This window comes from Columba livia, chromosome Z, assembly GCF_036013475.1.
Source record: "Columba livia isolate bColLiv1 breed racing homer chromosome Z, bColLiv1.pat.W.v2, whole genome shotgun sequence".
Lineage (NCBI taxonomy): Eukaryota > Metazoa > Chordata > Aves > Columbiformes > Columbidae > Columba > Columba livia.
Window position 1 is genome coordinate 35,668,529 of NC_088642.1, and position 27,920 is coordinate 35,696,448.

General features: G+C 42.9%; 1 protein-coding gene and 1 long non-coding RNA gene across 4 annotated transcripts in view; one reads left to right on the top strand and one right to left on the bottom strand.

Annotated features, from left to right (window-relative positions):
- Positions 1–11,507, top strand: part of TRIM36 (tripartite motif containing 36) — a 32,597-nt gene extending 21,090 nt beyond the window's left edge. For all 3 annotated transcript variants that reach the window (XM_065045379.1, XM_065045377.1, XM_065045378.1), the window contains 5 exons: positions 841–1,094; positions 1,736–1,860; positions 2,252–2,530; positions 2,807–3,104; positions 5,626–11,507. In XM_065045379.1, coding sequence (XP_064901451.1) covers positions 841–1,094; positions 1,736–1,860; positions 2,252–2,530; positions 2,807–3,104; positions 5,626–5,980 — 1,311 coding nt within the window. In that variant the 3' untranslated portion in view covers positions 5,981–11,507. The remainder of the gene's footprint in view (positions 1–840; positions 1,095–1,735; positions 1,861–2,251; positions 2,531–2,806; positions 3,105–5,625) is intronic.
- Positions 111–22,500, bottom strand: LOC135577254 (uncharacterized). Its single transcript, XR_010468843.1, has 2 exons — positions 22,003–22,500; positions 111–2,008 (listed from the first exon to the last, which is right to left on the bottom strand). It is a non-coding gene; the product is annotated as an uncharacterized LOC135577254 (long non-coding RNA).
- Positions 22,501–27,920: the final 5,420 nt, after the last annotated feature.

Consider the following 27,920-nt stretch of genomic DNA (forward strand, 5'->3'; position numbering starts at 1 on the left):
TTAGCAGGTAAACCAATTTCTGAACAGTTGATTTTAGTCTTGAATCACACATGTTAAGACCTAGTGCTGACAGTGTGGGAAATTTGGACAACATACAGAGGGAAGTTAAGTTTTGGGTGCTGCCATAAATTTAGTTGAAATAAAGTTTATTTGATACCTTAACCAAAGAGAGATGAGTTAGGTTTACAGCTCTTGTGTATTCATGGCGTTGCACAATTGATGCTGTTTCTTTACCTTGAGGATGTTGCAGTAAGGTCAGAATTAAGGGCAAAGTTGCCCTGCTAAAGAGTCAGAGCTGGGAGCTCACATACAAGCTGAAAAACGCGACGGTGGAAAGCGCAGGAGCTCCTGGCCCTACCTGTATATTGATAGAGGTTGTCTCCGTCTTCTGTAGTTCCATTTATCCAGGGCACTCATCAGAGGTGGCACTACAGTTCTGAGGGCGTATGTGAGAAACTGGACTGGACTGATGGTTCGGGGTGATGGTGGAGGGTGAAAGAGCACCTGGCTCTTGGGCATGAAGATTTCAGAGGCTGACCTGCTTTTACAGGGGTTTTCCATGAGCTGTGGAGTTATGTATAAATTCCATGCATAACTCAAGGCATAATCAGAGGAATACTTTCCTGCTCTTCTTTCTATGTGTTAAGATAGTAAACGCTTGCTAGCTTGGGTGCAGTGCTGATCGCATTTTCAGTGCTGGAGAGCATAACGAAGTTCATTAGCCTCATCTGTCAAATGGATTACGAGATTGCTATGATATCTTGAACAACCATAAGTATGTTTCTGTGCACAGCCACAGTGCTGTGGAAACTGTCTAAAATGGCTTTTGTCCCCTCCTAGCGCAACAGTGAAAGAGCTAAAGAAGAAGCACTTCAGAGTTTTGAGAAATTATATCATGTTCTAGAAGAGAAAAAATCTGCAGCTCTTAGGGCAATTGAAGCTTCTAAGAGTTTAAGGCTGGAAAAATTGCAAATGCAAGCAGAAGAATATCGAGGGCTCCTGGAAAATAATGGTCTTGTAGGATATGCTCAAGAAGTGCTTAAAGAAACTGATCCATCCTGTTTTGTTCAAACAGCAAAGCAACTTCATGTCAGGTATCTTAATTATCTTCTGTTTGAGGTATAGATACTGTTCCATCTTGTTTGGTCAGTCATATTCTTTTGTTACCTGCTAGCAAAGCGCTGAATGCAGTACCTTGTATTGCAAAGGCTCAGAGATGGTCCCGGTACAATTCAGTAGAAATTACTACGTTACAGTGTGCATGAAGAAACAGCACACGGGGGGGCTCTGTCCTACAACATGTTGTCCTCGTTCCTTTCTGTAGGACTGCAGTGGAAGGGTGGCCCATTCAACTCACTGTCACATTCCTTTGCTCAGAGATTGTATCGGGCATTTGCAAGTTAATCTAAAAGGTGTCTTCTGACTTTAAAGTCTTTGATCTTAATAGTTGTTCTCCATTAGTGCTTCACACCTGTTTTGTTCTTTGAACATAATGTTACAAATTGTTAAATGCTCTGCCAACTGAATGATTATCTGTTCATCATCTTTACAAAAGGCCTATAAATTTTGCATTTGAATTCTGCCTAGAAAAACAGAGGTTTCTGGGAGACATCAGTAAGTACATGAAGACAGAACTTTTTTTTTAAAGCAAAACCTATCATTTTTACTTCAAATAATGCACACATGTGAATTGCTTTTCATCTCTTCTGCCATTCCTCTGCTTCTGCACTTTCAGAATCCAGAAAGCTACTGAATCTCTGAAGAGCTTCAGCCCAGCAGCTGAAACTACTTTTGAAGACTTTGTGGTAGACATAGCCAAACAAGAAGAGGTTCTTTGTGACTTGTCGTTCCATTCCAATGGTAAATTCAAAGAGCACCAGGTCTTTTTTGAGTTACAGCTTTAAAGGCTTCTCTGGAAAGAGACAGAACTTATGCAGGGCTGCAGTTGCAGAACTCAGTCTTGTGACTTACAGTGTCCTTCTTGCCTCCGTGATCCAAAAGGCATTACCTGGCAGCAAAAATAAATAATACAACTTTCAAAGTAAAAACAGAAAGTAAGGGATTTAATGAAGTGCATGAACAGAACCATCCTCATCTGCACTCTTTAAATGAGTGAAGCAGATTCTGCCTCCCCCCACCACCTCCCTGGCCCCCATGCTGTAACCGCTCAGCAAAGGGCTTGTATGGCTAATTATGAAACAGTGTCTATAGAAATGTGAGCTTTTTTTCTCTTGAATCTCTGGCATTCCAGGTCTAGAAGTAGCAGAAATCAATGAAGCACAGAGCAGAATGTACAACAAAGCCCTGATCAGTGGGGAATGCCCTAGGAAGACAGACTCATCTGACATCTATGTTCTTGAGTGTGATAAGCTGAGCAGAGAAGAGGAGAACATGACGCGGCAGGAGATCAAAGTTTGCAGCAAGAGCAAAGTAATATCTGATCTTGATGAAGACAGCGATCAAAGGTATAAAGGGTCCGTCTGTAGCCCCTGGAGACGAGAAATTATTATGCATACACCTCCAGCTCCAGGTATTGGTTTTTCTTATGTCCACAGGGTGCTGAGTCTGTGTCTGTCAGTGTGAAGAGCTGTAGGTGGTTTCCAGTAGCTCCTGTTATGCAGCTGTTACCAGTTGCATAAATGTTTAGAAGCACTGCTAACAAGCAGGTTAAGTATGTAGCATACTTAGATTGTGTGAGCTTGCATGATTCCTGATAGCCTTTAAAAGTGAGAAACTCTAATGCCAGTGTGACTTAACAGGCACAGAAGGTCAAATATTTAACTAAGAGGATTATTTTGGTTTTCAGTTTTCAGTTTTCTTTTTGATGACAAATGTGGGTACAACCAGGAACGTCTCCTGCTGAACCCAGGAAGAACCTCTGTGGAAAGCAGGGCTGGATTGCCTCTGCTACTGGGATCTGAGCGTGTGCAGGTTGGATGCTACACAACCCTGGATTACATCATTGGTGACACCGGCATTGCCAAAGGGAAGCACTTCTGGGCTTTTCATGTGGAAGCCTATTCATACCTGGTGAAAGTGGGAGTTGTTTCTCTCAACAAGATACAGAAATTGTTCCATAACACCCATGATGTGAGCAGCCCAAGGTAAATTGTAGACTTTCACTTAATACGTGTTTTATATAAGGAGGTCACTTTTTAAAAAATGAATTATGAGTCCCATCTCAATTAGTACACAATGTGAACCTAGCCAGTGGAAAGTCACTTGAAGAATATGGTGGAAGCAGGTTTTCCTGTTCATCCCCTGTGGTTAGTAGAAAGATGTTCTAATTATCCAGAGTCCTATTTTCTTTCTTTTTGGGAAAGAAAGCAGGTTCCTATAGATGTCGAGATATTTCAGTTAAGGCAAATGGGTTAAAAACAAAAATGCATCAGTTGCAAGATTGAAGCAATGCTTAATTGTCAGTAGTAAGACTCTGCCTTAATTCCTTTAGCCTACTAGGTTTGGCAGCCACTCAGAGGTACAATGTTCACTGTGCATATCTGTGTATCTTTGGTGTAGCTTGCATCATGGTGGATTCCAAGTCACTGACTTATCCCAGGCCATACACATGCATGCAGTACTGGAATGCTACTGAGGACAAGCCAAAGTACAATGAACAAAACAGCAAAAAGATACATCTCTCAGTTACTGTTACAGTAAGCCTGGATGTGTCTAGGAGTTGCAGGCTGGGAGGATGTCTCCTGGGGACTCTTAACCTTTCCAGGAATCTAACAAATGTATTGGTTTTCTCCTGTATAACAAGCTGCAAGTGTAAAAATGCCAGTGTCTTTTGCTGCTTAAAGTCAGGTGGAGTCTTTTTGCAAAGTGAGAAATTAAATCCCGATTTCTTTTTCCTTATTCACACAAATATCTGTAAAACTTTAGCTGACACACAACCAACCTCCCCCCTGCCCCAGACACCCCCAAAATGCAAACTAAGCTAGGGATTGTCTACACAGAAGGATGTGCTTCTCCAGCCTGTCTTTATCTGGGGATGGAAGTAGAGGGTGAAGCATGTAGACTGAACAAATCTGACTATGAACTTTCCCCAGTAACCAGCTAGGAAACACAGGTTCAGGGAAGCCTCCAGGCAGAGCACTTTTTTTGTTATTTTTTTTTAACAACAACTAGAAACCAAACAAAAAATTTCAAACAAAAAGTTTAAACCACTACTTTTTGTGTTTCGAATTTTAAAGGCAATGTAATACAGGAGCACTGTGGAAAACTCATAGGACAAGGGTAATGTTAAATGTATTTACTGGTGTAATTTAACATTATGTAAATAAAGTTAAACATATCTTGCTGGTAATTATTAGTCATAGTCACTAAATTACTTCTCAAGTTAACTAGTTTACCTGTAGGTTCATTAATGATTACCTAGCATGAGTACATTTAGATACATCTGCTCATTAGTAAAGCCTTCTGTGGTTTCATCCTCATTAGGGTTTAGCTGTTATTAATTTTTCTAAGTGACCCAAGTGAATGGTCTCCACCTACTAAATGCATCTTCCCTCTTACCTTAGGTATATTTTTACCTTGCAAGGCTTTGCAGGTGTGGCAGGATGCAAACCTCCCTCTCTCCCCCTCCCTCCTTCAGTATGGAAGGAGTAGGCACATCTCCCTCTCTCTCTGCTACTTGGGGCTAACAGCTTCTTTTGTTTGGCCCCAGAGCACCCTGGCCAGGGCCGTTAGGAGAAGGGAGTGCCGAGGCGCAAGGGAGCTGCTGGGTGCCTGTGGCCAGTGTGGGGGATGTTTGGAGGCTTCAGGGGCACCCACAGCCAGGGTGGGGGTGCAGAGAAACTTCTGGAATGCCCACAGTCAGATCTGATCAGCCAATATAAAAATGGGACTCTCGTCGAGACTCCACCCATTGTCGCGGGTCTCTTGGAGCACGAGCGAGATGCTGCTGCCAAGAGCCCCCCTCCCCGGGATGGAGACTCCGCTTGCCTTGCCACCACGGGTGTGAGTAAAACTTCTCCTCGCAGGATTGCGAGTGTATTTATACTTTCCGTGCACATATGCACGTGTAACTTTCCGTGCTAAATATGAGCACGTGCGAAATTAATCCTCGCATAATCGCGGGTGTATTTTCCTCCCGTGCTTCCACATAAGCACGTGTAATATTCCATGCACATTTGCACGTGTAAGTAAATTAACTCTCACAGGATTGCGAGTGTATTATAAATTTACCCTCGCAGAACTGTGAGTGTACACTTCCCGTACTCACTACGAGTACGTGTATCTCTTTAAAGTAATCCCACACCGTGTTCAGGCAAGTGTGTACTTCTCTGGGACTCAGGGACGGCTCCGCCATTGTTTTGGGTGAGGCCATGTGCATGCACTCTGTGGACCGCCTGTTGTATTAGTTGCTGCCCCTTAATAATTTTCCTCAACTGATATCCAAACCTGTATTTAAGTCACTTTTGGAGTGCTAAAACCCTGTTTCTCACCGGTTTAATAAAAGTTGTTTTGGACTCTGTTGTCCCTTAAACTAACCTCGGGGTGCCTCCGTGACAGCAGGTGATCATGTGTTGTTACCTGTCTTACAAAAATGTTTTCTCCAGTTCACAACACTGATTCTGCTTCAGAATTTGATAAAAGCCAATGGTTGTTTTTCTGTTCTAGACATGAGCAAGACAGTGGTCATGACAGTGGAAGTGAAGATGCCTTCTTTGACTCATCACAGCCTTTGACACTGGTCACTTTAGGCATGAAGAAGTTCTTCATCCCCACAACATCAGCTGACACCAAGGATCCAGCCAGCAGAATCCTTCCCTTACCATTATACTTGGGCATCTGCCTTGACTATGATGAAGGCAAGATGGGGTTTTACGACGCAGGCCACATGAAATGCCTTTATGAGTGTGAGGTGGACTGCTCTGGCATAATGTACCCAGCATTTGCCTTAATGGGTGGCGGGGCAGTTCATCTTGAGGAAGCTGTCACAGCAAAGTACGGGGAGTACCATGATGACATCTAATGCAGTAATTTCCTCACATTGCTGTCCTGAGATGGAAAATAAGAGCAGAAGAGTCCAACCTTATTTTTCAGTCCTGATTAATTACATTCTGCCTACATGTTGCTCACAAGCCTTTGGGCTGTGCTTTCTTTTTTTTAAGATAACTGTCCAGATACTTCCCACACCAGTGGGAAATCACAGAATGTTCATGGAAGGGACCTCAAAAGATCATCTAGTCCAATTCGCCTGCTGGAGCAGGAACACTTCTGGGAATTCTTCTGCCTTTCTTGTGATCTGGATGATGATGTTCTCCACAGACTTTCTTCACAGGAACAAGCAGGGAGGAAGTTTGACTAGCAACCAAATCGCTCTTCAGGGTAGAAATCTGCCTTTTGTGTAACTTAAGTCCTTACATAGTTTTGCATTTAATGAAGTCAAACCCAACAGTGTGTGATTGCTGTTCTCCTTTTAAGAAATCTGCCTGAATGCCTCTGAGCGGTCAAGTGCTTTCCAATATGCCCCTGAGCACCAAGGGTTTGGCCTTTCAGCACAAAGTAACATTTGCAAAAGTATAACATAAAGCAGGGAGAAAACAGAACTGCAGCTGAACATTTAGGTTGTGTTTGGAAAGAGGAGGGTGAACTAGAATCTGATTGCATGTCATATACCTTTAATATGACTGGATGCTAAAACTCTCCTTCTGGCACCTGGTGTCATATAGTTGGTGGCATAATGGTAAGTTTCTTTACTCTTTCAGGCTTTTACTGTATGCTATATAAAGAAAGTGCAATTCTACCGTAAACATCAGAACTCAGAATCCTAAATCAGAAGTGTTTGCATGTGTGAGTAGTATTACCTGGTACTTAGGCAAAGGCAAATGAGTTATTGACATGAGTAATAGTATGTGAATTTTTAAAAAATCAGGTATTGCTTTAAATACTTGTTTCTGTAAGTTAATTTTTTTAACTAGTAGCTTTTTTTTTAGTAAGAATGTTAAAAACGCACTGATTACTTTTTGAGACCCAATTTCTGCCTTAAAGGATGTCTTCCCTCAAACTTCCTCTCATGTTAAAAACTGTATCATACAGTAGTTTTTCATAGAATCACAGAGACGCAGAATAGTGTGGGTTGGAAGGGACCATTAAAGCCCACACTCCCATGGATGGGGCATCACAGAATCACAGAATGTTAGGGATTGGAAGGGACCTCGAAAGATCATCCAGTCCAATCCCCCTGCCAAAGCAGGAACACCTAGATGAGGTTACACAGGAATGTGTCCAGGTGGGTTTTGAATGTCTCCAGAGAAGGAGACTCCACAACCCCCCTGGGCAGCCTGTTCCAGTGCTCTGTCACCCTCACTGAGAAGAAGTTGCTTCTCATTTTAGCACTCCCTGATGGTCCTCAGTCTCTTGACTGCTCCTTAAGTTCCACCACCATGCTGAGCAGATCTTGCACCTGCTCACACCTCACACAGATGGAATGCTGGCCTCCCTCCTCTCCCCCAGCAGCAGCAGGCTCTGGCACTCCCGACAGCCAGAGACCTGAACAGCCCCGGTTTGGGGCAGGCCCGCCATCTGGGTCACCACAGTCTTTTTGTGACAAGCTCTCTGTCTGGAGGAGACCATGATTAGCAGCAGTCTGGGACACTGGCAGCAGGTGAGATGGTCTAACAAAGCAAGGGGTGACAGCACCCTGCTGCACGGGCTACCACACGTGCTGCTGCAGCACAGTGTGGGTGGGACTCACTCGTTTCACATGCTGGTTGCACCTCCCAATGCCTGGTGGGCAGCATCACTGCTTTTTCAAAGCAAGGGGACATCCACAGCTTCTCTGAGCAGCCTGTTCCAGTGCCTCACCACCCTTGTGGTGAAGAATTTCTTCCTTGTATCTAATCTAAATCTACCTTCTCTCAGTTTCAGCCTTTCTTTACAGGAGAGATGTTCCAGCACTCTGACCATTTTTGTGGCCTTTCTCTGGAACCCGCTCTGTGCTGGGGGCCCCAGAGCTGGACACAATACTCTGGGTGAGGTGTCAGGAGAGCAGAATGAGAGAATCTCCTCCCTTGCCCTGCTGGCCAGCCAGCAGCCCAGGTTACATTTGGTGTTATGAGCTATAAGCCCACATTCTTAAGCTCATGTCCAGTCTTTGATCCACCATGGTCCCCAAGCCCTTCTCGACAGAGCTGCTCTCCATCCCCCAGTTTGTGTTGATACTGGGGACTTCCCAGACCCAGGTGCAGGACCTTACACTTGGCCTTGTTGAACCTCATGAGGTTCACATGGACCCACTCCTCAAGCCTGTCAGTGTCCTTCTGGATGGCATCCCACCCCTCTATCAAATGAACTGCACATCTTGGTGTCATCTGCAAACTTGCTGAGGGAGCACTCAGTCCCACTCTCTGTGTTGTTAAGGAAGATATTAAATAATATTGGTGCCAGTACAGACCCGTGAGGGCCATCACTTGTTAATGGTTTCCACTTGGACATTGAGCTATTGACTACAACTCTTTGGACATGGCTATCCATCCAATTCCTTATCCATTGAACAGTCCATCCACCAAAATGGCATCTTTCAAGTTCATAGGTAAGAATGATGTGGAGGATCGTATCAAAAGCCTTACAAAAGTCCAGGTATGTGACATCTGTAGCTCTTCCCTTGTCCAGTGATGCAGTCACTCCTTCACAGAAGGACACTAGATAAGTAAGGCACAATTTGCCCTTGGTGAATCCATGTTGGCTGTCTGTAATGACCTCCCTGTCATCCATATGTTTCAAGTTATCTTCCAGAAGGATCTGTTACATGATCTTAATGGGAACAGAGGTGGATTGCATCTGTTTATAGAAATCTGTGTTAAAAAACATGTGGGTATTTGCACTGTTAACTTGTAGAAAAATAAGGATATAAAGTGCAGGATGTTTCTAATACACACTTGGTGCTTTCTAATTTGGGGATATGCTTTCTAATTTGGGGATAGTGTTGCATTTTGATGAATGTGTGTGAAGTATGCTTACTATTTACATGTATACAACTATAGATCTGTGAAATGGGACCCGAAAATCACAATACACTTAAATGAATGTAGGTAATAATGTAAAAACTTCGTGTGCTTTTCTGTCTGAACTGTTGTACTGATCTGAGCTGGAGTTCATCCCTCTTAGTGTTCTCTCTCTTAAGGCTCTGCCCAGTGGCCACTGTCAGAAGAAATTGGCAGAAATGGTAATTGACAGGAATGTCATCTGTGCCAGGGTGAGCATCACAGCCCTTTTGGGGCTAGAAAGGCCCAGCTGGGACAACTACCTGTCTGGATCTTGCCTGCAAATGTTTGTATCTTAGTAAGGCTGTGTGGAAGTATCTTCCACAGCTTCATTGTGTGCTTGGATGAGAAACACTTTGATGTCCCAGGCAGCAGGTGTGAAGCAGTGGGTATATCTTCTGGAACTTTCTCCTGCAGGAGAAATGGCAAATTGTCACTTGCTAGTTATCCTTTAGGTAATTTCTTTTTGTAATAGATAGTTATTATAGCCTTTCTTTCCTTCATGTTGCCTCTTGCTAGATGGAAGGCATGCTGTACTGGTGACCATTCTGCTGCCCATCTTTCTCCTCTTGCTTTCTGAGGCTGACTGAAGGAGCTCTTTAAACAGACACTGCTGCTGTGAGAGATGACAAAATTCTGGGTTTTGCTTCTTTCCATAGTCCTAAGACCATATTTACTGTTTTGTTGATATCAAATATTAAGCTGACATTTGCACAGTTTCTTCTACAGTGTTTTCCACACAATCCTGATGGCTAATTGTAAACAAGATGTGTACATACAGGATTTCCCCACCTTGTGTGTTATTTTGTATTTGTTAATGTTGAGTTTCATCTGCTCATTTAGGTAGTCATTTACTCCCTGTAACTTTTCAGTCACTTCCAGATTTGAAATGCCCCTGAGTAGCTTCATAGGTAACACAGATGTGATCATTTTTTTTCTGTTTGCTTACTCTTCTAGGTCTTGGAGCAACTTCAGTTGTAATGAGACACAGCAAATCTCTTTCTGCTGTTAAAATTTATTGTTCCTTCCCCTTTCTTTCCACTCAGTCATTTATTAAACCATGATTAGCTAGTAATTACTGAAAACTTTTACAAGTTTGTACACTTTGTTGAGTAGGTGGCTCAGGTTCTTGTGTGTGTGAGCTCGATAGTCAAACAGACCCAGGAGACAGGATTCTTTGACAGTACCTGTGACTCCTCCCATTTTAAAATCATAGAATAGTTTGGGTTGGAAGTGACCTTCAAAGCTCATCTATTCCAACCCCCCTGCAATGAGCAGGGACATCTGCAACCAGATCAGGATACTCAGAGCTCTGTCAAGCCTGGCCTTGAATGTCTCCAGGTATGGGGCATCTACCACCTCTCTGGGCAACCTGTTCCAGTATTCTACCACCCTCATTGTAAAAAATTTCTTCCTTGGGTCTAGCCTGCATCTCCCCTCCTTTACTTTAAAACCATCACCCCTTATCCCATTGTAACACACCCTGCTAAAAAGTCTGTCTCCATCTTTCTTATAGGCTCTTTTTAAGTACTGAAAGGCTGCAATAAGGTCTCCCTCTCCAGGCTGAACAACCCCAACTCTCTCAGCCTGTTTGCACAGGAGAGGTGTTCCATTCCTCTGATCATCTTGGTTGCCTCCTCTGGACCCCCTCAAACAGGTCCATGTCTTTCCTGTGTTGAAGGCTCCTGAGCTGAACACAGCACTCCCTTGACATGCTGGCCACGCTCCTTTTGATGCAGCTTACGATATGATCTGGACCAGTATCATCAGGCTTTGGCCTTTTCTTATTTTATGGAAATATTAAATAATTGAACACTCTATCTTAGATATGAAGACAGCCCCTCAGACTCATTTATTAAAAAAAAAAAAAAATACTTGTTTGAGAATATAGAAGAAATTAAAAATGTAGTGGGGTTTTCTACTATAGCTTTATCCTGCATTCGTTTAAGATGTGCTCTGCTATGCAATTACTTATTCTACTGTACAGAGACTGACACTACTTTAAACAGTTATCTACCTTTTGATATGTCTGTATTTATCTCATTCTGAGTTTAAAAAATGATTTGGCTTCTGGTGTTACTTGAATACTTAGGATGCATTCATTACTGTACTCTATGGTGCTTACTCCAGCTTATAAAGTAAAAAAAAAACCACCACGTTAGAGGCACTGACAACACATGGTCATTTTTTTTTCCCCACTCAGTGGAAGTGTCACCTTTCAGAAACAGAGTTCAGCAGTGCTTGCCTGTCCAGGAACTTATTTTTCCAAAATAATTTTCTTCCTACAAAACAGCACTTTACAATGTAGACTAAGCTAAGAATGGTGTGGTATTGTGTGGATCTTTGTGCAATATAGCTGTTTAGTGACTACTGTGTGATTTGCAAAGCTCCATGCAGGTGTGAATCGTGTAGACATGTTTTAGATATCTAAAGCTTTAACCAAAAGGCCTTGTTTTAAAATATTCTGAAATGTGAATGTGATGTCTTTTTTTTTTAATAAAGGCTGAAAATACAGTGACTTTGTAATTGATGTTACTACATCCCAGTTCTGAAGTCTGCCAGTTGAAATTTTATTTCTTTCAATAGATGACAATAGGTGACTTGCGGGGAGAAAGCAGTGCTTTTGGTTCTCAAGTCTGCCCATATACCAATACCTTTAATTTTACGAGGACTAAAGAGTCTAGTTTGGACAAACTGCCACGTCAGGCTTTTAATTAAGATGCTGATGTTAGGAACTTGGCTGCCTGAGGCTCTGTTTCCAGGCAGGGGAGAAAAGGTGTGTCCAGGAGGAACGTCACTTTTGGGCATTTTCAAGGGAATCTACCCCTTCCTTAGTGGAGGAAGCATATGGTGCTTAGCTCTCCAACCTGAGCAACCCAGCCAAGAGACTGAAGTTAGGTTGGATGGACCTGCCTTGCTCTGCAATTCTGAAAATGGAGGCTACTGTTTAAATCTGCATATCTCTGAAAGTTCAGTTTTTACGTTTGTCAATGCTGCTGCTTTCAGGTGTTTTAAGTTCCAGCTTCTGGTGGTTGCTGCCATCAGGCCTGCTGTGTGTGCACCCATGAGCACTGGAAGCTGTATTCACAGGGAATGTCCCATGAGCAGTGCTAGCGCAGTTAAAGCAGCCACTCAGTCAATAATTGTATGTGTATGCTTTAGGAGAGAAGGGCTGACATTCCTGGGAAAGCTGGAGTGTTGAAACCAAGTGCAGTATTCTGCTGAATTTTTTCAACTTTCTGATTTGACTGCTATCCTCAAGTATGTCATTCAAAGGTATAAATGACAGGTTTGTTTATTCATAGAATCATAGAATATTTTGGCTTGGAAGGGACCTTAAAGATCACCCAGTTCCAATGCTCCTGCCATGGGCAGAGACACCTTCCACTAGACCAGGTTGTTCAAAGCCCCATCCAACCTGCCCTTGGAACATTTCCAGGGGTGGGGCATCCACAGCTTCCCTGGGCAGCCTGTTCCAGTGCCTCACCACCCTCATGGGGAAGATCTTATCAATCTAAATCCACCCTCTTCCAGCTTAAAACCATTACCACTAGCCTATCACTACAGGCTCTTGTAAAAAGTCCCTCTCCAGCTTTCTTGTAGGTCCTCTTCAGGTGCTATAAGGTCTACCCAGAGTCTTCTCCAGGCTGAACAACCCCAACTCTCTCAGCCTGTCTTTGTAGGAGAGGTGCTCCAGCCCTCTGACCTTCGTGGCCTCACAGTATCACAGTATGTTTGGGATTGGAAGTGACCTCAAAAGATCATCTAGTCCAATCCCCCTGCTGGAGCAGGAATGCCTAGGTGAGTTCGCACAGGAACATGTCCAGGTGAGTTTTGAATGTCTCCAGAGAAGGAGACTCCACAACCTCCCTGGGCAGCCTGTTTCAGTGCTCTGTCACCCTCACTGAGAAGTTTTTTCTCAAATTTAAGTGGAACCTCTTGTGTTCCAGCTTGATCCCATTACCCCTTGTCCTATCATTGTTTGCCACCGAGAAGAGCCTGGCTCCATCCTCGTGGTGCCAGGTGGTATATATTTATAAACATTAATAAGGTCACCCCTCAGTCTCCAAACTAAAGAGACCCAGCTCCCTCAGCCTTTCTTTATAAGGGAGGTGCTCCACTCCCTTAATCATCTTCGTTGCCCTACACTGGACCTTCTCCAGCAGTTCCCTGTCCTTCTTGAACTGAGGGGCCCAGAACTGGACACAATATTCCAGATGTGGTCTCACCAGGGCAGAGTAGAGGGGAAGGAGGACCTCTCTCAATCTACTAACCACCCCCCTTGTAATACACCCCAGGATGCCATTGGCTTTCCTGGCCACAAGGGCACAGTGCTGGCTCATGGTCATCCTGTTGTCCACCAGGACCCCAGGTCCCTTTCCCCTACACTGCTCTCTAATATGTAATTTCCCAACCTATACTGGAACCTGGGGTTGTTCCTGCCCAGATGCAGGACTCTACACTTTCTCTTGTTATATTTCATTAGGTTATTCCCCGCCCAACTCTCCAGCCTGTCCAGGTCCCTCTGTGCAGGCCTCCTCTGGATTCCAAGAAGGCCATGTCCCTCTTACGTTGGGGACCCCAGCTGGGCAGGGCGGGGGGAGGTTATTGCTTGAAGCTGAGTAAAACCAACACTGTAGAGGCAGAAGGGTGCCTAGAGATGCACTGGAAAAGGGCTTGGGCTGAAGAATAATCTTGGTGTCATGTCAGCAAATGAATGTGGGGCTGACTGGCGTCTCCTGAGGTGCTTGCCATCAGGTGAAGACTAATATGGTTACTGGTCTTTGGCTCAGCTCCTATTCAGTAACAACTTTCTGGAGGCTTATTTTGAGGTTTGGAAAAAGAAACTGTGCATCTGTTTGAGAGACCTACAGTTTGTGCTAGAGTCTCAAATTAGAAAAAAGCGGCTTTGACTTGGCCTGATGGATATTTCTAGCTCCTTGGCAAAATAATAAGGCCTTTTTGTCTATTTATTGCCCAACTATAAACATTGCACCGGGCAAATGCAACTTAGCATGAAAGGATCCATTTGTTTTAGCTAGCGTGCCTGGTTTGACAGGCTTAGTCCTTGTTCTTAACCCTTTTATTTCTCCTGCCTCCTATCTCCCATAAGATATTTGAAAGGGAGAAATGGGAGGCTCAAACACTATCAAAAAATGATTCTTTCAAAACATTTTTTTTCTGCCTATTTATTAAATTAAATTAAATTTATTAAATTCTGCCCCCCTTTTGATCCATCACACCCAGATCAGCTCGGCTTTGGTGCAGTTACTGGATTTCCTGCTCTTTTCTCAGATGAGGAAACAACTACAGCAGCAGTATCTGCTCCTCCATGTACTGCAACTGATGTAGGAAGGAGAAAAACAAAATACAGAGCAATCCCTAAACCTACCAGAAGGAGAGGAAGTGCCCTAGGTAGATAGAGAACCTTCAGCTTGGAAAAGAAAGAAAAAATGGTTTCGGAGGAGGGGAAAAATTACTATTTTCTTCCAGTTCTGCATGGGTGGTGAGCAATGCAGGGAGCCAGGCAGGCAGAGGAGGGTCTTGCTGGTGCTGCTAGACATATACAACCCACAGCACAACCTGGCACAGTGTCCAGAAATGGCTGTTTCTGGGGCTGGTAACCCACTGTGACCTGGTGGGCTAAACCAGGGAATTTTAGTGGATTCCTCCCATTTTCTGCCTATATAACATAATGTGCAAATGACAGTTTCTCCCTGAGCTTAAATAAAAACATTATATTTGGCCTTTGTCTGTGTCAGTTGTTTTAAAAAGTGTCCATCTCTGACAAAAAACTTGTCTGAATGTCTATCCATCCTGTCTTAAAAAAACGAGCTGCGGTATAACTTTTTAAGAGTAGATTTATATTAATGCAATTTAAATGAGTTGTAAACTCAGCAGGCCACCGAAACACCATAACTAAACCAGTGGAGTGACAAAATTTCATTAAGAAATAATCTCATAAATACTCGTTCAAAACCAAGTTAAGCAATGAACGAAGATGATTAAAAATTAAGGATTCACTTGAGAAGTCGCTTTGTAAAAGAACTGCAGGGATCTCAGCTAACTACTTTTCTATGGAAAACAAGCAGCATGACATTTCATTCATCACTGAGACTACCTACATTACATGTAGTAGCATTTACATTTGTATATGCATTCACATTTGTGTGTATGTGCATGTCTTTTTTTTTTTTTTTTTTTTTTTTTAATCTGGAAAGTTACCTGACTACTCATGAAGCTGTTGGGAAGGTCAGAAAACATTGAAACTTATTCAAACAGTACTGACAATTGTTCAGAGGACCATCTTGTTTGGGATTTTGCATATTACTGGGCCAAGTGTGCTCACTGCATCTGGGTATTTAGACTATGGGAGGTGACAGAGGATGGTCCTTTCCTATGCAGCTGCAGGTGTATGGGGCGAAGGGACTGTTTACCGTGGGGCAGAAGGACCTGGGGTGATGCTGGAGGTGCATCTCCTGTGCACCTGAATACTAAGCTAGAAGAATATGTGAAGGTGTGACATTGTACCCCAGCGGAGTTGACAGGATGATTTTTCCTCAGCCTTTCTTCACTGATCCTGGAGACACCACAGACATTTATCACCTCCCTACCCACTGTTTCTTGGGACTTACAGGAGGACTCTGGAGTTGAGAATGATGTTGATTGGTTGCGAGCAATTGCATTGTGCATCAGCGTTTTGTATATTCTTTTACCATTATTACTGCATTTTTCCTTTTCTATCCTATGAAACCATCTTCCTCTAAACTCTCTTGAAATCTCAGCCCAGGAATTTTACCTTTTTCCTGATTCTCTCCCCCACCCCACTGCAGCAGAGTGAGTGGCTGTGTGTGGTGTTTAGCTGCTTGCCAGGTTGAACCACAATGCTTTGTGAACAGCAGTACAACAGGACACATGGGCTTAGGGAGCCTTTTGTCAGGGCCCTGCCATCGTGTTTGTTGGGTCCCAGCTGCTGATTTTGGAGCTGAGTGAGCAGACCCTAGAATGTGGGTAAGGCTTCACTTTCATTGACTTTCAGTGTCTCCCCCTCCACATAGTTTTTGCCTTTTCCTCAGGTTCTCCTGTCTCACTAGCTGCTGGAGTTCTAGTGTTAATTCAAGCAGAAGGGTTTTTTTTAGAGAAATAGTGCAAAGAACATGCCCTTGGAGACCATACTGTGATACTGTGATACCACATAATCACTTGTAAAGTTATTATATATGGTAAGGAAAAAATACCAATGTTCACTTGGTAACAGCACTTATATACTGCCTGGTTTAGTATTTTATTATTTACAATTATTAAAAAAAATAAAATAAAAACTGACAAACCTAGTTTATAAGCTTGATTTTTAAAAATCTTAAAGAAGACTTATCACTATTATTTTTAAAAGTGTAGTCCATATTGTTTAAGAAATACTGATTTCTTAATTGTGATTTCTGTGGTTCTGGTCCAACCATTAAGCATGCCCATTTTTTTTCGCAAAGACAGAGCAACAGCAATCAACATTAGCACCAAATCTCAGCTCAAGCCTCCTGCTGCCGCATTGTGTCACCCCTTGACTCTCCCCCTGGTCACCTTTGGGGAGATCTTTCCTCACAGGACCTCTTGCTGCAGATTCACCCGAAATAAGGCTGCTTGCATGTGTTGGCAAGACAGGAACACACAGCAGTGCAGCAAGGAAGAAAAGCTGAAATATTTTTAAGAACGCACAATCAAAGCATATTGGCTGATAAGCAGAAACTAAAACAGGAGAGATGGGCTACGTGGTTTCACAGCAGCCAGGGGCAGTATTTCCTGGGAGATGAGCTGAGTCTGTTTTGTTTGGCTCCTATAGTCAGTGTGTGCTTTGCCTTATACAATCTGCAGTCTCACAAATACCCATTTACTTCTCAAGCAAGAGGCACAAGATTTAAGATTGTGTGAAGTGCTCTTTGACGTGGGAGCAACCCAGGCTTTAATGTGTTTTTCCAGTGCTGCTGGTACCGTCGGGCTGTCCTCCACAGAATATAAAAGAAACGCAAAGGCACAGGGGCTGACTGCTTTGAAGTGAATCTGGGAAATGGTTTCATCTCCTTTGAAATGCAAACCTGGTGGCAAAGCCACTGCTCTAGTGGCTGCCGTTCCTTTTGATATGGCACATACAATGCAAATGAATGGTAGAGAGTGATAATCAAAAGGCTTTGAGAAGCAAAGGACCAGAGAAAACACGTTCTTATTTTCCACTGCTGTTATGCTAAGAGATACTCAGCCTGTTGAAATAGAGTTCAACAAGTAGGTCTGCAGACAATGCACTTAAAAGACTGCACCTCCCCAGTGCAACTCAGTGGATGATTATACTGTGTTTCACCATTGAGTTCAATATTGCTCACATTTACAATGTGTTTGTAATGATAAAATTAGGTTTGGCTTTGCCAGCTTCTACAGAGATTGTTGAGAAATCTGATGGAAGTTCTTACGTTGTCAGAGTGAACTCTTGATTTGAGAAGAATGTTCTTTATTAATAAGAGAAAGAGTTCTTATTCACCAGTTGACATTTGTTCCTGTTGTGGATTTAGCAAAATGTGACTTTCTTACAGTCAGTTATTTCTTTTTAAAAATTATACAAAACCTTTTTTCCCCACTATGGCTCCAGCATTTGCTGATGATACCAAAAGGAAAAGCAAGTTCTATTAAGAAAACAAAACAAACCCATCATCAACTTTTCTAATTTCAAAACAATATTAAATTTTATTAGAAAATACTAAAGTCTAAGAAGAGACCACAATACTCTATGGGGTGCACCTTCCTGAACTGAGACATCACTAAGAAAGCAGATGTTTGATGCAGGCATAATGATTTCTCCTTTTCAGTGCAGACAGGATTTTAACCATGTCCTTTAACCACAGCATAACTATTTTTATGGTCTGGATTTATCCAGTTCACAAAGCATTTATTTATTAAAACTTATTGCTGGATTCAGCAGAAGAGAGAGAAAACATGCGTTGAACCTCAATCAAAAAAGATAAAATCTTTCTTTCTTTGAAACATAGCTAATTCCCTCCAGGAAAGCTCAGCTCTCCTGTATTTAAGAAAGTGTACTCTACTGACAAAACATCAACTGATCATTTGCTTTTGCAAAACATCTTTCATAGAACAAGATTTTCAAAGGCAAAGCCAAGCAAATGGGATAAAACCAGCTTTGAGAAGGTAATTTAAACCCATCTTGCTTGCATTAGCTTCAAGACCTCATTGCAGCATTTCAGCAACTTCATAAATTCCAGAGCAGACCTTGGAAGAAGCCAAGAACAACACATTTCCTTCAATCCCAAATTAGCTTTCTGCTGGACGGATATGAGTGTCTGCCTTCATGGATGTCATGGAATGATGAAGATCTTTACTTAACAACAGCTGTGATCTGTAGCACATTAAAAAGAATATCTAGATTACTGCAAACAAAATAATCTTAGAGTCCTTTGTGTTCCAAAAATCTCAGCCGTTGCCCTTCTCACTCACCTGTGTGTTTTACTTCTCATAGCATGACCATTTTTACACATAGTGTTGTTAGACAACTGGACTTTTCACCTCTGAGATTGTGCCTTTGGGTAATCAGCACGGCCTTTTCTGTTTCTACTGGAACACTCAGATTCAGTATGAAATACGTATTTCTTCAGGTGAAAAGCCACGTTTCTGTGGCACCGCACAGTTTGCAGCCTTCCAGGTCTGATGATTAATATAATTAAGTTATGAGCTTAGTTGCCTTAAGTTGCTGTCATTGGCAATTACAACACCTCTTGTGAACTGCTGTGGGTACAGTGCAGTCAGAACCCTTCTCAAACAGAATTCCTAGTGAAGCAAAGCATTCAGTCCCTTATTCTAACTCATTTTATTTTCATTAAGTGCTGGAAATCAAGAAGTAGAAGCTCTAAGTTAATGACTTGCTATTTATCTATTTTAAGAGAAGCAATCAGCAAAATCTGCTACAAGAGATGGACTGAAAGTACATTGCATGTGAAAGTTGCAGCTCTTTGTCTGCAACGTTTTTACTACCACTCCAAAGGTTAGTAGAGGGCAGTACTGTCCAGAAACGCTGGGCAATAGGTAACTTCCTCCCAGAACGTCTATGAGGTGGATGTCTGGGTGAATTATTAGGGAATGTTTAGGTGAGACCACGCAGAGATGATGCAAGAATACAGGTGGGGCCCTGCCTGCATCCTGGCCCCAGCATGGCTGGCAGACAGTTGAGGGGCATGGCAAAGGCTGAGACTGCTGCCCCACTGCAGCTTGCCCAGTGCCACCCCCTGCCCCAGGGCCACCTGGAGGTCCAGGAGAAGTCTGTGTGCCTATGCTGGCAAGCAATCAAAGTTTAGATTTGTATTCTTTTTGTTTGATCTGATGACAGACCATAATGCCATAAAGAAAAAACTGATTAGGTCAAGTAAGAGGCTAAGGACTGTGCATTTCTACTTGGGGGGCCATGACAGGCAAGAGGCTGGGGTAAGAAAAGGGAAAGTTGAAAAGTAGGATGCCTGCTTACATTTAAAACCTGTGGGTACAATCAATACATTGCACTGTTTAAAGTCAGTGACTGAATTGCTGCAGGTGGTAGAGGTATAGACATTAATTTGTGATGTGTGGATAGAGGAAGCTCTCTGTTAGGGTGTAATTCAGTACAAGCAAATGCAAATTAGCTACTATAAAGGTAAAACATTTTGAAATAGCAGTGAGGAAAAAAAAAAGGAACAAATACTACAAGAATGAAGGCTAGCAATATCTGAATAGTCTATCCCAAAAAATATCTGGTCTTAAGCACCCACAGTACCAATCATTTAAAAACTTGATTGCTTCAAAGCACGAGGTATTTGGTTTAACCTCGGCTTCAGTGTGTCTGGCCATCTGTTTGAGATAGGTAGGGTTTTTTTTAGGAATATGACTCTCTCAATGACTTTGAAAGGAGTCATGTCTAAAAGTGGCCCAAATTTGCTTTCAAAATGAAATCCTGCTATATCCAGAACCAGCCTTTCCAAATTGTGTTTCAAGAGACCCAGCCAAAGAGTAGGATAGCCCCGTGGCAGGTTTTTAAGTGCAGCAGGAGTTGCTATCCAGCAGGAAGGGGAGGCAGCCTTACTGACCTACTTCAAAAACAACGTCAACAGACCCCAAACCTCTACAGCAACAAAAAGGCCACACCACTTTGCCTCGTTTTCCCTCCTGGCGTTTTCAGAAGCATCAACCAGGCCGGCGACCCCGCCAGGCTCCCGCTGCGCTCCGCCGCCGCGCTGCCGGGAGAGGGCAGCCCCGCACCGGCCGCGGGCGCAGCCGCCGGGCCGAGCGGCGCCGCAGGGACGCGCTGCGCTGCGCTGCGGGAGGCGGCGGCTCCGCGGGGCCGGGGACCAGGGCAGGGTCAGCCACCGCCTTCTCGGGCTGCAAGCGCGGAGACAGGGCTGGGCTGCTGCCGCGACAGCCCAGCGTCTCTCGTTGCTGGAACCCAGAGGGCTCTCACAAGGCGTTTTGTCAGGGTTTAAATAGATGCCTCTGTCATAGTAAAATATGACTCAAAGAAATTTAGAATAACTTTTATGAAAGATAAATGAGCAAAAAAGCGCTGGGCGGCCGGGGAGTCACTGCTCCACCCAAAGGCACGCAAATTGGTTACAGAAAAAAAAGTGTTTATATACCGCCTGTAAGTACACTTCTTCTCAGTAAGGGTGACAGAGCACTGGAACAGGCTGCCCAGGGAGGTTGTGGAGTCTCCTTCTCTGGACACATTCAAAACCCGCCTGGACATGTTCCTGTGTGACCTCACTTAGGCGTTCCTGCTCCAGCAGGGGGATTGGACTAGATGATCTTTTGAGGTCCCTTCCAATCCCAAACATACTGTGATACTGTGATACACACCCCCCGATCTTCTTTCTGATTGGTTAGATGGGTTGTTATGCTGTCAATCAGGCTTCCCCGCACAGCGAAGCACATCCCCCTCCCCATAAGCACACAACATCTTTCCGGCCAAAACTTGCAAAAACTGAATGTGACAAACTATGGCGGTTTAACATTTACACAATTCAGTGAATCGTCAACTACTAACGTATTCTTGGTTTGATTAGCAAATTTACTTTAGTTATGCAATGTATAACACCTCCATCTCCCAGAAGTAAAGCCGGGGCACCCCAGAGGCTGTGCACAAAAGAGCAGCTACAGGGCTAATGAACAACAGAGGCAGTGGTTTACAAAGTCTCCCTTGTGCCTTTGGGAGGTCCTCAACCTCATGGGAAGTACCTGGGACTGCTGAAGCCACTCCAACAGCTGAAATTGCTTTGCCAGCAGGTTCCCACCCAGAGCAGGAGACGGCAGTCGCCCTTGGATTGATGAAGAGCTGCTGAATCTTTGCTTACCCACATGTCCCACACAGAAGGATGACAGTTGAATCTGTGAACTGCATTGCTGGCAAAACTGGGTAGCTACTGATGTATGTGACTATCTGCGGGCCATCTAGATGTGGTAGGAGATGCAGGACTGCAAATCCTGCACCATCTGCTTTTGTTGCACTGGTATTAAAAAGACTGGTTCAAAGTGCAGTGACAAATCACAAGATATATATGCTAAGTATACATTAGATATCAGGCAGGATATACACATTAGGTATACACTTACAGGGATAAAAATACTCCTGTACCCTAGTTCATTTAACTAAGAGAGATTTCAAAGGCTAGCCAGCAAGCAAACACATAATACAGATGCAGTGAAGACAGGTATAATGGAGGAAAAGTATATATGATCACTTGGTAGTGCTGAGGAGCAGGCCTCTTGACAGCAAAAGAGATTTCTACCTGAATTTGGTTAATGCATGTATCTAACACACTTCAGGCCTACAGCTCTTTAGAAATGCCAAAAGCACTCAGCTTTGTGCCACCATACACAGTAGTGACCAAAATGGGCACTGTGCAACGGGTCTGCTTTCTCAGCTGCTGGATCAGCAAGTAATCGGGGGTTGCTTGTGTGATTACACAAGCCAAGTGAAAATGGTACATACCTTGTCACGTGCTGAAAAAAGCGTCGAGTTCCGAACATGCCTTTGAAATATCTTTTCCTTTTTTTTTACTTAACAGTAAAGTTGAACAGCTACCAACTTCCTTCCCTTCTGCATCCCTCCCACATTCATACACAGAGGCAGCGTCCCGTTCACAATGCCAACCGTTCCCACAATGCCTATGCACTGCCTTTGCTTCCCCAGCCCCCACTTGCCGAACGCAGAGGCAACAGTATGGTTTGTGGGCAGCAGCACCCCAGGGGAGATGAAGCAGAGCCTTCCTCTGGCTGAGCAAGCAGGGACTGTGCTCTGGTTGTCTCAGCTAGAGGCTCGCCTTTGCATATGTTCATTACATTTCCAGAAGGACATGCAACTTGTTCTAATGCTGAACACTCAATTTGCAGTCACTGTGCATCTGAGACAATAAATAATTGTAAAAGAAAGGCACTTGAAGAAGACCACACTACCAGTTCTTATGCTGCTGATGAAAATATAGGTGGAAAGGGGACACGACACCCATTTACACTGCAGGCTCCTCAGTCGAGAGGACAATTTCTAAATTTGTTGTTCAGATGGGCCTATAGCCATCTAAAGCAGTTTCCTGGATATCTGAATCTTTTTGAACCTCCTACTAAACAATACAACTGTTCAAGTTTTGAAAGGAGACCTGCAGGTTGCTGCTGCCCAGCAAGTATACCAGCAAGAATATCTATGATTTTTTTACTTTCTTTTTTGCAACACATAGAAAGTAAAAATGTTTACATTATCAGCTCAGTAAACGATTGCTTTGTAATCAAGTGTCAAATATCAGAATAATTGACCCAGAAGATGACAAGCTATGGTGTGAGGTGGGGCCATTGATAACTGTGTCCCAACAAAGGATTACCTAACATATACTTAACCCTCCCCAGCATGGGAGTTTCCACAGAGTCCCTGACAGTCCTGGTAGTGTCTCCCTCTCATGCAGCAGTGTGACTTGCTAGATTAAGTTTTATGTAGGATGAAATTGAACAAATCACCCCTTTGTCTGTGCAGAACTCTCCTAAATTTTTAAGACCTTTATCAAATCCCTTCCTCCTCTGTAATTTCTTTTTTAAGCGTGACTCCCTCCCAAAAGTCATGCTTTCTAGCTTGCTGATTGCTTCCCCCACACTCACCCTGTTTCTAGACCCTCTTAAGTAGCTTCTATTTTTACAGAAAGACAGCCCCCAAACTGAATCTAGAGCTGGGGACAGAAGATAATTGCTTTGCATCTCTCATGGATGTGAACCTGTAGGATAGATTCTGAATTACTGATGTACTTTTTCCCAGTCTTAATGACTTCCTATCTGTAAATTTCAGCAGATATATGTGTTTTTTTCTGAAACAGGAAACAAAATGATTTTAAGAATGAAAATGCTTCTCTGAAGACAGTCCAGAAACCTTCTAATTAGTTAGACACAAGTCATTTATAAAAAACAGTGGTTTTTTAAGGAGTTGGCCAGAAGCCTCTTATTTCACCTACATTACCAAACCAGTATCTCAAAATGTGAGACTTGGTGCCCCCGGTTTTATAAACTGTGCTATTGAAGAGGGCTGAAGGAGAATACACTGTTTAAGGCAAGTTCAATTATTGTAATGTCCACGAGTCTTTCATAGCTCACATTTCCATGCATTTCTGTGGGACCCAGCATGCTGGGTATTTCCCCATGTGTTTTACGTGCTTTTCCTGTATTTGTGTTGTGTGGGCTTTTTTTTGTCTCTGTTTGTTTGTGTGTGTGTGGTTGTTTGTTTGTTTGGGGTGTTTTGTTTGTGTTTGTTTGTTTGTTTGTTTGTTGTGGCCACTTCTTTAGCTCCACTTAGGAGCATCATGACTCAACCCTTCAGTTAGCACAGAAATTGTTGCAGTCATCTCTTCCTCAATGACACATGTGCACTTGTTCCTGTGAAGCATCTGGGTCTTTTTTAAGGACTATGTTGTCAGCACCGTGACATGATTCAGTCTGATTCATGAAGAAGGCTGCTAAATCACATTTTCTCTAAAGAATAGTGATGTAATTCTGTATTACAGTTTTCGGCAGCAGAGCTGGTTTAAGATGTTTATGGCCACACTGCCACCAGCTGCCCCTTCCTCACATCCCCAGCCAAGTGTTTTTAAAGGGATGATAGCTGATATTGCATGGATGACAACAAATAAGCAACACACAATGGGAAAGTGGTAACCTCTACAGCAATGAAACCACATTATGAAAATGTAATCTGCATTTATGTGCTAGGTACTCTATATCCTAATACTGAAGTTCAGGATACGCCTTAAATTCAGTACCTGTAGTCATAATGGCCAGCACAAATGCAGCTGGATGCAGCACAAATGATGGAGTCACCAGGTCATCTGGGTTTTTAATGCTAGTGTGGGGGATATCATCACACAGAAGTGGAGAGTACTGTGGTGAGGGTGGGGAGCCCACTCAGTTGCTCTTGACCTTGTCCATGAGCCCTAGCGACCTCAGGGCTTACTAGCTCCAGTCAACAAGAGGGAGTTAGCCAAGGCATGACACCAAAGGATTTGGGTCAGCACTCCTGTTAAGAGGCGGCAGAACCCTTGAGTGCACTGAGCTGTGACACCTTCCTCATTTTAGGAAAGATACTTGATTTCTTAACTGTTATTACTCTCTGAAAACTGGTATGTGCACAGAGGGTGCTAGAGGGAATGGCAGTTTTGTGAGCTAAGTATTTGTCCATGATGCTGAGAACACTTTGCTGATTAAATGAGAAGTAATTCCCTGGGACACAAAGAGCTGTGTTCACTTATATCAATAGTGAACGTGGCACTGTTTCATTAGTGACTGTGTGCCTCTGCATGGCAGATCTACAGTTTGGATGTTGATGTCCTCTCTAGATTTGGCAGTACTTTGAAGCTCCTTTTAAAGGAAAAAAAAAAAAAAAAGGTTCTGCCTCTATTCCTGGTTCTGCTTGAAGTGAAATTCTATGCTGATGTCATGTATTTCCTAATTCAGGGACTCTCTCAATCCATTATCAGTAAATGTCATTTCCTTCAAATAATCTTACTGCAGTTCAACAGACCAAGACAAAAATGTGTGTCTGAATACCCAACCTGACCGATTTTAACAGTTTTTCTTCTTAACTTAGTTCCTGACACAGCCTAGATATGTGAAATTCATTCTCCTGGCAGTTCATACATTCTCTTTAGCGCTGCAAAACCAGGAATGGATATTAATAAAAGAAGGAGGAGACCACTAACAGCCAGGTTCACAAACATCAAAAAAGCAGACAATCACTACTGTCTTAATTTTTGGCTCTCCCTGTATTGTTAGGATTGCTCTTGTAGCTGGGTGGAAGGTGAAAATAGACCTTTTCAACACAGGAAAAAATATGCTCTGTTCCAGTACCCAGCCCTGCTGCCATCTCACCACTGTCCTCCACTGCTTTTAATTTTGAAACTCCAACGTGGATGAAGGACATAGTGGCCTAGTAGATAAGCTAAGGAGAAGTTAAAAAGCACAGTACAGGTCACTTCGAAAGAGAACCTCCCCAGTCTGAAAGGCTGCCTGTGTCATGATATTTAAATACACGTTTAGTGCAGGATAGTCAATACTGTTCATGTATTTAAATAGATAACTAAATGATAATAATAATAATAATAATAATAATAATAATAATAATAGATAACTAAAGCATAATAAATGTATTAAACCATCTGTTTTCTGCAATGGATGCCATTGGCTAAGATGCTGGAGCATGGAGGAGAAAGTGTTGAGCTGTCAGTGAGCAGTGACACCATGAAAAACGCATTTTATTGGCAGTATGCTGGCAAAATAAACATGAAGTCTGGGCCTTACAGGCCTCAGCAAAGAGCTTCACCTCTGACTTTAACATGGCTGAAACGCTCCTCACTATTCTCCCTCTAGCCTTACAGGGTGCAATGGGCCATATCACACTGGGGCCTTGTGACCTTGGTGCTAGTTTAACTTGTGAAAACTCCCTCTGAAGATGTCGGTAACATGCTCACTTTGCTGGGCTGCCCTGAAAGTTAGAGATAAGTCTCTTACATGAGCAGTCACGGTGTAAGGAAACATAACAGCGATGCTCATCTGAGGATATCTATGTCTCTTACTTTCAGTCACTTTCATTTAATGATTGGTATTCTCAAGCCCTCTACCAGTCCGTCACGCATTTTGTTGTAAGTACTAATTATTTGAGAGACTATTCAGTCTCTCCAGTCTATTCCAGTCTATTGTCCCCTCTCCAATGCTCTTTTCTGATACACTAGATTTTTTTTCTTATTATTATCATAATCACCATAAACTCTGGAGAAATAAGGGTTTTGATGGGTATGGTTGTTGAGAGCGTAATGAAGAGGGCTCTTTTGAAAGCAATGAGATGGTGTTTGGAAGAAGAGGAGACAAAACCCAGGGTCCTGAAAGGAAAATTAATTTCTAAGTCAGAAATTTAGGCCTATCCCAGTCTGAAGGAAGATGTGTGGAGAAAGGTAAATCCAAGAACAAACAGCCTGGTAATGCTGTAAAATGTTAAGATTCAGGTATAGGTTTAGAAGAAAAAAGATCATGTAAGCATTGCATAATCCAGAGTAAGGGCAAATTATATTTGAGAGGGATTTGCTTATTTTACTCAGTGGTCTTGCCATACCCCCAGTCTGCAGCACAAATGAAGGGGCAAATCCTCTTCCCTCCCCTGGTTATACCGACAGATGCTGCTTTCCCAACATCCAGGCCCTTCTTCACAGGGAAAAGTGAGAAGCCTGAGGAATTTTGCAGAAGTGCTTGTTGCAAATTTCTCAGCACAGGACTGACTGCACCCTAATATGCACTAAGATTTTGAGGAGTGAATCACCAAAAGTAGTGTATGGGAGCAGCAGGGATTAATGAGATCCCACCTTCAGACCTTGAACTTCCATCCTTTTGACTCTGATAAGGGTACCAAGATGACCGAAAAATGCTTGTGTTTGTAGTAAGTATCTCTGGGCTGTGTCTATGATTTCTTGTAAATTTATAACTATGTACATTCCAAGAGACTAGGGACAGCGTGAAAGTCATAACAATATTTTTAGAAAGGCAAGTGAAATGACCTGAGTAATTTTAGGTCAATCTTGCATTGATTTGTGGCCAAGAGATAGAATGGTTAAAAGACTGAAGTAGAATTAATGTCCGTCAATAGGGCTTAAAAGAAAATAGTTATTGTCAAATGTACTTAATTTAATTGCTTGAGATCACAGGTTTGGCTGATAAAAGTATAATGGTTTTCTTGGCCTTCACTTTTTTGAACACATGCCAGTCCACTGTATTGGTTCCACAGCCTTGGTCGTTGTCTGCTTTAGGATTTTGAGGAGATTCCACTTGTTGTCCCTAGTTTGGTGGCCTTTATTTGCAGCTACCTGACTCTTGACATGCAGCTGACCAGGCAGCCTTGCCTCTAAGTCACAGACACCTTATCTGAGAACCTCAGCTAGCTGAGCAGCCTTTTGCAGTCCTGCAATTCTCACCATGTCTGCAGCATAGACATGTGTATTTTTCCTTAGAAATTATTCTTTATGAAATTGCCATATTCTTCTGTCATCTAGTGTGGATGCAGTTACTCATGTACGTTGTTCTTACTGGCAGGTTAAACCAAGTTTAAATGCTCTCACATTGAAATAGATGATGAAAATGCGTGGGGTTAGGCAAGTGCCACAGGAATGGCCATATAAAGGGAGATTCAGCAGCTTGGTCTCCAGTACTTTTACGGTACAAAAGTGCTTCTCTGGGGTATTGTATCTAACTCTTTGTATTCTTATAATCTATCAAACAAAATCATAATGAGAAAGCATAGACGTGAAAATGAGAAAATGTGTGCCTTGGGCAATTCTATCAAGGACTAAGATAAATGGTCAGTGATCTGGGAGGCTTATGCCAGTTGACTGTTGT